Raw genomic sequence first — 10,000 nt, 5'->3', positions numbered from 1 at the left:
AGTATTCACAGAGGATAATTTACATTAATTCTTCTTCTCTATTTCTGGAGCACAGAGGAACAGAGAAGGGGAACATTAGTTAACTAATGAACGTGTGTGTGTGTGTGTACGTGTGTGTGTGCACCTTTATGGGTAAATGTATTTACGCATTCAGCACCTGCAGAACAGAATATGATCTTTCATCATGAAAGTAAAACTCACACACACACACACAGAGACAACCACACACAGACACACACAGGGGTGGGTATGGAACAGGTCTGTGTGTGTGCAGTGTTTCCCCTACCATTATATTAGGGGGGCGCCCCGCCCCCCCCGACGGCACCCCTTTTATATATAGCGCCAGATCACAAAATAAGTCATTTAAGGTTACCTTTCCTATAAACAGGTCTATAGCTTGCTCTTTATTAAACAAACTAAATGGCCTTATGTTATTTATCTTAATTACACGACGGCATGTCATTTCTGTCTCTAAACCTAGGGGAAACACTGGTGTGTGTTGACGCTCTTTCATACACTGAATAGTTGAAATGTTGGAGGAACTACATGAGTAACATTCACTTCCTAAAGCAGTGTTAATAAACATTCCTGTACTGGAGAGTCATACACCTCTCTCTCTCTCTCTCTCTCTCTGTCTTTCCCTTTACATCTCTCTTCACCCTTACCATTTATCCCTCTCCTCTCCCTCCCTCTCTCTTTACCCCCTGTCCCCTCTCTCTCTCTCTCTCTCTCTCTCTCTCTCTCTCTCTCTCTCTCTGTCTTTCCCTTTACATCTCTCTTCACCCTTACCATTTATCCCTCTCTTCTACCTCCCTCTCTCTTTACCCCCTGTCCCCTCTCTCTCTCTTTCTTCACCACCCTCCTCATGTACCCAGCCACAGAAAGGAAGTGATTGTGGTGTGAGTTCACTATGTAACTACAGCAGGGTCACAGGTGAGCATGTGTGTGTGAGGAGGAGGGGGTCAAATACTGTGGTGTTGTTAATCCTCACAATGCAACAGGTATGTTGTACCGTACACACACACACTACAGTGTTTCTAGTATGTGTCAGTTGGAAAGAATGTGATGTAGTCCATCATCAGAGGTTAAAAACCTCATCTTAAACCGCATGTTGCAACTGGGAGACCATACAACTGGAACTGACGCGCGCGAAATAACACTTTTCACACAGGCAGTTCGCTTCTTGCTCGTCGCCTCAATAGTTTGATTAATTTGCGACTAACGTTTGCCCAACGTTGCCCGTGATATTTACACCTGATCGCCTGTCAATGAGTACATTAGATCCACTGGCAGCGACTAGATTCGGGTAAATTCATGTCTTTCTCAGTTTCTAACAACAATCCGGGGGATATCTCTGTGAGGGCGACCTGTTATCGGTCTATGAAAAAAAGCGAGAAATTGCACAATCTCAATGTAGGGTTTAAGGTGCTGTAAAGCAGAACTGAAAATGAGTTTTAAGTTCATCACACCACAGAAGAATGTGTTGTTAACTACTCATCCAAATTCGAATGAAAAAAACACTGACAAATATGTTAAATTAGACTTTGAAATTGTGAGAAAATCAGCAGTCTTCTCTGCTTGAGACTGGGGGGGGGGTGGCCTGAAGCAGCTAAAGCTCCGCCCCCTCGAATTTAATGAATTTACCAACAGCAGCAACACTAGCTAAATCAATTGCAGATATCAGAATAGACCTACCTGCAGTCTCTGAGTGTTTTATTTGTTAATTACTTTGTCGTTGCGTCCTACCAGCTGAGTAACAGAATGCAGGTTATATAAACCGTCTGTGATCTGTTGAGATAGGTTGCTGTGACGTAGATAGGTTGGGTTTTGCCACGCCTATACAAAACCTGAGCTGAAAACTAGTGAGAAACTGTTCAACGGTCTAACTCCACATTTCAGTGTGACAAAGTGTTCGCGCTTTGCACATGCTTTCAGCAACTCATTTCACACGTAACCTATATAATGTACTGAGAAGCAAATCATGGAATTTGCTTTACAGCACCTTTAAGAGTCCCGTTTCTAACTTAACAAGTTCTAGATTTGGCCTATTTACTTCCTTGCTTATACTGTGCTAACTGTGTTATGCTAGCTAGCTTTGTTTTGACGGGCAACATACTGACGTTGGTCGTCCTCAAATGCCCTAAAAACGCATAGAAACGGATTCGCTTCTCTTGCTAAGCTACCTGTTCGCGCTGCCATGTATCTTACACTGCTTTGGGGGGCCTGTCACGTGACTTCCATTGAAAATTAATGGGAGGCAAAGTTTAGGTCTCCCCCCCTGAAAAAAAAAATCCTACGGGAAACTGCATGCTTACACATGAATGCATGTCTACATCTAAGCGCACATACACAAACAGATAAAAACACACGAAAACGGCAAACTGTCTCTTTCTCAACGGTGACAAGACCATACACGTGTTGCAAAGACAGGGACTTTTCCCCCCACATACTTTCCCATCTCCCTCTCTGGCCACGTAGAACTGATGTTTTACAGGCCTGTTCCTCCCTCAGTTTCACATTAACCCCTTAGCTACCGGATACACTGTTACAGGAAAAAGAAAAAAAAGGCCAGACAGACATGAGAAGCAGGAAGGGGTGTACATATCTTGGCCGCATGGTCATGTCTTTTGTCAGCGAGTGGCTTACTTCTCCGTACCGGTAAACGTTCGCTCTGATTACCGGTTAAATCCTTCCCCACGCACTCCTTATTTTTAGGTTGAATGAACCTCTCCGGTCAGCACTTGGCTAATCTGTGTGTGTGTGTGTGTGTTCTTTGTGTCCATCATGTTTGCAACCTCCGTTTCTCTCTCATCATATCATAGTGACCTCATCTTGTTGACAATGTCAATAATACAGAGAGGCTGGCAGACTGGTCTGTCTAGCTACCCTTCAATTATGTCCCTTGTTGCTGTGCCTCTCTCTCTGCCTCCCCCCCCCCCCCCCCCCCACCCCCCCGGAGATCTTGAACGTCAGTGTAAGTCCTATACCGTCGTTCCTGAATGTGGGCCAAAGACGGATCAGAACCGTATTGACTAGATTGCCAAAGCTAACGCCGGCGAACGGTGTACCGGCGGGTCACCCGTACACATTGTGGAACACGTCATGTCATATGTCGTTACATTGTAATGCAACCTTGCAACTTCCAGCTTCTATCAAACCAAACATAATACTCTGTTTACATATAATTATCAATTAATAAGGATCAGTCGAGGAAAGCTTTTAATAAACTCATGGAATAGAGCCACATAGACTAGGCTAACTGTTGAGTGTAAGACGGTTGTGCTTTGTAACCCAGCAGAGTCGTGTTGTGTGGAGAGGTGTATTTGCAGTTGAGCGGGGCTCAGTCGGTGACTTTAAATAGCCCATCACCACTGATAATCTCGTTACAGCATCACGGGGCATCTACGGCCGCCTGATCGATACGTTTGATCTGTTAGCGGAGTGTTTATCGTTTACTTCTTACCTCACAGTCGTAAAGGTCCGTTAACTGATTGATTATCCATTCTTCTAGATTCAGTCTCTTGCGAAGCTCTTTACGGTCGTATTTGACCGTAACGCGGCCCTGCTTCCGAACCGGTGTTTCCGTCTCCTCCGTGGAACTGGTCGGTGTCTGGAAGTATACCCGGGGTTGGGGGCTTGTCTCCGGGCTGGTTACCGCTGCCATGGTCCGATGATACGCTGGAGGAAGAGGGTTTGGAAGCGGCGTAGCCTGTCTTCCGTTGTAGTTAATCAACTGTAAGATCAAAATTCCACTAAACTGTCGCGTGTTGCTGTGTTTCGAAAGAAAAAGACATTGGGCCACTCGGCGTGAAAGACAAAGGCAACGTGAATCCCGTACCATTAACGAATAAAGCTAAAACGGTGTAAACTCGTAACGTGAATGTAAAATGTAAGTCTTTAGACACAAAGCGGTTTCAAGTCCTCATTCAGCAACTACAAAGAAAGAAAAAATCTTGTCTGTCCTCGTGCTGGTCGAACCTCCTGGAGCGTGCGCGTTCCTCTGCTGTGGTAGATAGGACGGTAGACTTTTCCGTGTTAAAGAGAAATGGACGCAGCGTAACGTGACACAAAACAAATGTTCTCCCTCTGGTTTTTACTCTTGAGACTCCGTTAACCCCCCTTTCTCGCTCTCTTTCTCTCTCGCTCTCTTTCGCTCTCACTGCCTTGTCTGGCTGCAGATTTAACGCTGCTGGATCTCTCTCTCACTCACACTCACACACTCTCACTGTTATTCATGTTTGGTGTCCAATTTTTTAACCACACAAATGAACTTTTTCCGAATCTTGACAATCAACTGACATCTTGTCAACTTTCGTCTTTTTACAAACATGCGGCCTGATCTGTGAACCCAAACGTATCGGCTCTACATTTATTAAATGTAGTTGAGCCTAAATCTACAGGAATAAATCAAACAGAGCGACGGTTTTACGTTGACCGGATACCAGCGGTAGTGATTCCCGTAGTTCCATTGTTTCACAATCGGGGAAACAAATACCTGAACTACAAAGTTACTCTGAAACTGGAGAGATGAAAGATAAGAGTTTCATCAGGTGGCTAAATTAGCTCTTATAAAGCACTGACTTTAGTGTATGTGTGTTTCATTGATGTGTGCTCTACTTTCAGGTACAATTGTTGTACAATAGATTGGTGATGACTGTAAGTATGTACACTGTGTGTGTGTATGTTGAAGAGAAGGAACAACAGCGAGATGATGGAGGGGAGAATGTCCCTGTACTTACTGTAAGTCGCTCTGAAGAGCGTCTGCTAAATGACTAAATGTAAGGAGAGCAGACGGCAGTAGTAGACGTCATGGACCACTTGGAAGTCATCCATGGCAACAAGACCTCCATGGCAACCAGACGTCCAGCTGAATTATTCACCAAGCTTGTCTGAAACTTACAGTTCAGTACACCCTGACTGGGGTGTTCACTCACACACACTCACATATACACACTTAGACACACACACTCACACATACACACCTAGACACACACACTCACATATACACACATAGACACAAACACACACACACACTCACATATACAGACCTAGACACACACACACATATACACACCTAGACACACACACACACACTCACATATACACACATAGACACAAACACACACACACACACACACATATACACACCTAGACACACCTAGACACTCACATGCACACTCACTTAGACACATACACACACACAATGGGAGGTCGAGTCATAGGTCGGCATGTGTGTTTCCTAAATGTGGTCTGTCCTCTGTGTGTGTGTGTGTGTGTGTGTGTGTGTGTGTGTGTGTGTGTGTGTGTGTGTAAAACATACAGTATGAAGGAGTAACATTGTGACCCTGTCAAACTCTCTGTCTCTCCTTAGAACTCATCCGTTCATCCATTAGGTAGCCATGTTTCCCCAATGGGACTCGAGGAATCCAAACAGATCGGTTGCTGAACCGGCTACGGGCATCGGGATTCATTTGGCTTCTGACGTTCGTAGTTTTAGTTCAAAGAGATCTATTATCACGTGCACAGTTTAACACAAGGTCAAGGAATCGCTGCGACATGGAAAGCAACAACTAGCTTTGCACTATAAGTCAGCCGGTAATTTCAGGCAATCTGTTTCTTAATGTGATTCATACAAATAGCCATAACACATGGAAGCTTGCGTGTGTTTACAATCTCTTCTGCTCAAATAGAAAATATGCCAGACAAAGTGACACCCAATCCAGACCGACGGGTGCCAAACAGCCAATCACAAGTCCTCCATCTACATTCCAAACTGTTGCATAAGAGCTGTCTGCCGGAGCGGCAGTAACTCCTCTTGACCGCTAGATGGCGACAAATGACTGTTATACGGTTCTTAAGTTGTACAGTAACACAGACAGCTACAAAAGGGGCTTTGTGCGAGTCACTCCAATTCTGTCTCCCCCTCTTTCTCCCCCTCCCTCTCCCTCCCTGTCCTCCATCTCTGTCTCCCCCTCTCTCTCCACCTCTCCCTCCTTCTCCCCATCTCTGTCTCTCCTTCCAACCCTCCCTCTCCTCATCTCTCTCTCTCTCTCTCCCTCATCTTTCTCTCTCCCTCTCTCCAGAATGAGAAAACCCTGACTCAGTCCACAGTAGCTTGATCAAATTACCCTGCTAACCTGGAGAGAGAGAGAGAGAGAGAGAAGTTAGCTTCAATGCCTAAGTGTTGACAGCCCAGTGATACCTGCACTCTTTAGCTGTATTCAGGTTTGAAATATATTAAAATGGAAAGGGGGGGTCAGGGAATATGTCAATTAATTGTCTGTGTGTGTGTGTGTGTGTGTTTGTGTGTGTGTTTGAATATGCTGGTGTGCTTGGACACAATGTGTCTTTGTGAGGGCTTGGCACGTTGTCAGAAATATCTGGATATCAAAGAAAGACAGAGAAGATAAAAGTAGAGAGAAAGAGAGAGAGGGAGGGAGTGAATGTTTCGTTCCTAATTAGCAGTAGTTTATTTCATTTTCAACCTCCTCTCATCACCCTTTTATTTATTTTGAACCCAGAGGTCACAATACCTCCTCTTTACTTCTCTTCCTCCATCATCATCTTTCCTCTCTTCTTCACTCTCTCTCTGTTTTCTTTTTTCCTCTCTCCCTCTCCCTCTCTCTCTCTCTCTCTTTCTCTTCATGTCTCTCTCTCTTTCTATCCCTCTCTCTTTCTCTCTCTCTCTCTCTCTCCATCTCTCTCTCTCTCTCTCTCTCATTCTCTCTCTATCAGACTTCCTGTCTCTCTTCATCTCTCTAACTCCTTATCTATTTCCCTATATTTCTCTTTCTCTCCTTTCAAAGCCCCTTTTCTCTCTGCATCTTCCTAACCCTCCCTCTATTTTTCTCTCTTTCTTTCTCTCCTCTCTCTATCTCTCCATGGCCTTCATCTTGAACTGAGAACTAACTATGTCATTTCTCTGCCAACACTTCCACAGCTGTGTTTGTCAGTGTGTGTGTGTGTGTTTACACGTGTTTATGCTTACTCGTGTGTGTGTGTGTGTGTTTTTACACGTGTGTATGCTTACAGTGGTTTTCTTTTCTAATTCAACTTTTATTTATGTATTCAGGTTATTCTCACTGAGATTCATTTCTTTTTCAAGAGAGACTTGAAAGAGGAGGACTGAGGAGAACCAAAGAGAGGAAGAGGACACGATACCAGGTGTCTGCTCTGAAAAGGTATTGTTTAAAGGTGTTACAATTGCTAATGAGATGGTTATTGTCTGTGTGTTTATATTTGTATGTGTGTGTGTGTGTGTGTGTGTGTGTGTGTGTGTTTGGATATTGTTGCATCACCTGATTCAGCGGGGATGCGATTTTCCGTCTCCTGATTTAGGACGTTTTGGCGCACACCCTGTCTCCTCGAGAAGCAGTCCACCTAGCGAATAGTTCAACAGGTTGCTATGAGAGGGTGTGGGTATCTCTGTGTGTGTGTGTGTGTGTGTATTTAAATTGTATAAAATGGTTACCATTTCCTCTTAAAGTTTACATGAAACCGAGAGCATTATAGCCTACACACGCACTTTTCTGTTCCCATTACAAGGTTTGGTCGTGGGGAGTCTGGCTTTAACACATCGCTGACATTCTTTATGGGTGCGCTAGGCCGGCCGACACACTGAGAACAGGCAATTTTTGCCAACAACACACACACACACACACACACACACACACAAAAACAAGTTTTTAGTGAACTGTTTTGTTTTGGAAATGGGGAGTTGAAGTTGTCATGTCAGTTGGCAGTTGGTCTGAGTCTTCGAAACTCGAGCTCCACGCGCTCTGTCCCCGAGCGGCCGCAGAACACGCCTCTAAAAGAAAGGAATGACAGCTCTCAATGGCTGTCTGAAAAAAAAGACAGAAGGATAGAAAGAGGAGGAGGTGGAGGAGGAGGAAAACACTCCCCCGTCTGTTCGGATTTCTCTCTCCCCCTCTCTTCTTCCTTAACTCCCTCTCTTTCTTTAGCAGATCTAGGCCCGTCTCTCTCTCTCCCTCGCCCCCGTTTCTCTCGCGTTCTTTTCGATGCGAACATGCTCGGGAGAAGAGAGCAGCAGTGGGCGCCGCGGACCCCGCTGAACGACGAGAAAGTTTGTGAAGAAGTTTGAGAAAGGAAAAGAGAGGGAACGCGACGGCGAGGCGGAGGAGAGGAAGGAAACGAGAGATATATCCAGTTCCGCGAGGCGATAAAAGGAGAACGTCCATAAACAATATATGAGCTGATAGAAGTGAGCCTGTCGGCGTCACGCGAGCCCCTTCGTCTTGTCACTCTCGTTGTTGGACAGTGAAGACAAAGTTCTCATCGGTTTGAAAGTTCTTGTATTCAGCAACTTTGAACAGTCGCAGAGAACCCAGGCACCCTCTCTTCCCCTCCGGAAAAGGACACAGGGAGAATCTGCGGGGGCACCGAGCAGGGCACGTCGCTAAAGCCGGACTCTAGGACTTGCCACCCGGCTGACACCCAGAGCCATGGCCGGGGCGAAACCGGGAGTCCATGCCCTGCAGCTCAAGCCGGTGTCGGTTCCGGACTTCTTGAAGAAGGGGGGGAAGTTTATAAAATGGGACGAGGTGAGTGTTGATTATTTGGTAGCGACCATGCAGACCACACATTTGGATGAAGCCAATTCCGTTCATTCAGTCCGTGGTTACCTCCAGGCATATAACTGCATACGGCGTTAGTAGGCTAAATGCGAGTTATTGTTGGACTAGAGTGACAGCATATTATGTATTGAAGTTGTTATTTCTTTAATTACAAACACAAACCAGAGAAGAGGAAGGAGTCTAGATTGTTGCTTGAGAAGAGCTTCGCAGCGAGAATACCTCCCTCCTTTGCGCGCTGTGTTGAATTCCTGTCGAGCTAGTTTTTCCTCGGATCAAGTTCGGACACCAAACCTCTCAGCATTCTTCTCCATTTGTATTTATCACCTTACTCCCGTCATTTCCAAAGGCAGGCCGTTGACACTGGGTCTAGGAGTTTTGTGGAGCACGAGAGAAAGAGAGAGAGAGAGAACATGAAGTTCGAGTATCTGAACATTTTTCAAAAATGTGCTCTTGAACGCTTCATTCAAACGGTCTGATTCTGAGACGTTTAAAAAGTTCTGTCTTTCTGTCTCTCTGTGTCTCTGTGTCTGTGTCTCTGTGTCTCTGTCACAGCTTAAAGTGAGGTCTAAATGAAGGACACAAGTCCTGATGGATAGTCTGAAACCATTATCTTCACAAATCAAAGCAAACCAGTTTTTTTTCTTCTTCTATGGAAATGTTTCTTAGGTTCAGGTTCTTCCGCTGTGTACTTGCTAGGCTGGTGTGTGTGTGTGTGTGTGTGTGTGGGTGTGGGTGTCGGAGAGTTATATACACAGTGAGGTTTTAAATGTATTTTCTCCTGACAGCAGTGAAGGCTGTATGCTAGGTCTTCCTGTCTGTTACCACAGAACCAAACTAGGGTACAGATGTTGTGTAAGGGCCCATTACTGTGTCTCTGTGAGAGAGAGAGATAATCAATTATTAACCTGCAAGCTCACCACTAGAGTCCAGAGACTCTAATGTGTGTTTACTGTCTGGTAGAGACAGATGGAAACAGTAACTTACAGTGTGTGTGTGTATGTATGTGTGTGTGTTTTGAGTGTTTGTGTGTGTTTCAAATTCAATTATGCCTTTTTATCATTAGTCAAACCTTTAAAGTACAGTATGCACAGCAAATCCAATATAAACTGCTGTGTTGACACTTTGTACACACACACACACACACCTCAGGTTCTGTGTGCTTGCTGCATAATGCAAACCTTATGATAACCTGTCTGACACACACGCGTGTGTACACACACACACACACACACAGTGAACACTACTTTGCTTGTATGTAAATTAAATAGACGTATGTATGCTGTATATATTAGATAAAACACAACTGACATCTGCAATGGAAAGAGGACTTTCTCCCTCATCATTTTCTCTCTCTCTCTCTCTCTCTCTCTCTCTCTCTCTCTCTCTCTCTCTCTCTCATCCTCTCT

At 44.9% G+C, this 10,000-nt stretch overlaps 1 protein-coding gene across 1 annotated transcript in view; it reads right to left on the bottom strand.

Annotated features, from left to right (window-relative positions):
* LOC136967693 (protein phosphatase 1 regulatory subunit 14B-like) overlaps positions 1–4,052 on the bottom strand; it is a 9,392-nt gene extending 5,340 nt beyond the window's left edge. The window contains exon 1 of the mRNA XM_067261582.1: positions 3,464–4,052. Within this exon, the coding sequence (XP_067117683.1) occupies positions 3,464–3,841 (378 nt within the window). The 5' untranslated portion in view covers positions 3,842–4,052. The remainder of the gene's footprint in view (positions 1–3,463) is intronic.
* Positions 4,053–10,000: the final 5,948 nt, after the last annotated feature.

This window comes from Osmerus mordax, chromosome 23 (assembly GCF_038355195.1).
Source record: "Osmerus mordax isolate fOsmMor3 chromosome 23, fOsmMor3.pri, whole genome shotgun sequence".
Classification (NCBI taxonomy): Eukaryota; Metazoa; Chordata; class Actinopteri; order Osmeriformes; family Osmeridae; genus Osmerus; species Osmerus mordax.
Note: the sequence above shows the minus strand (reverse complement) of the source record. Positions and strands in the feature narration are given on the sequence as shown.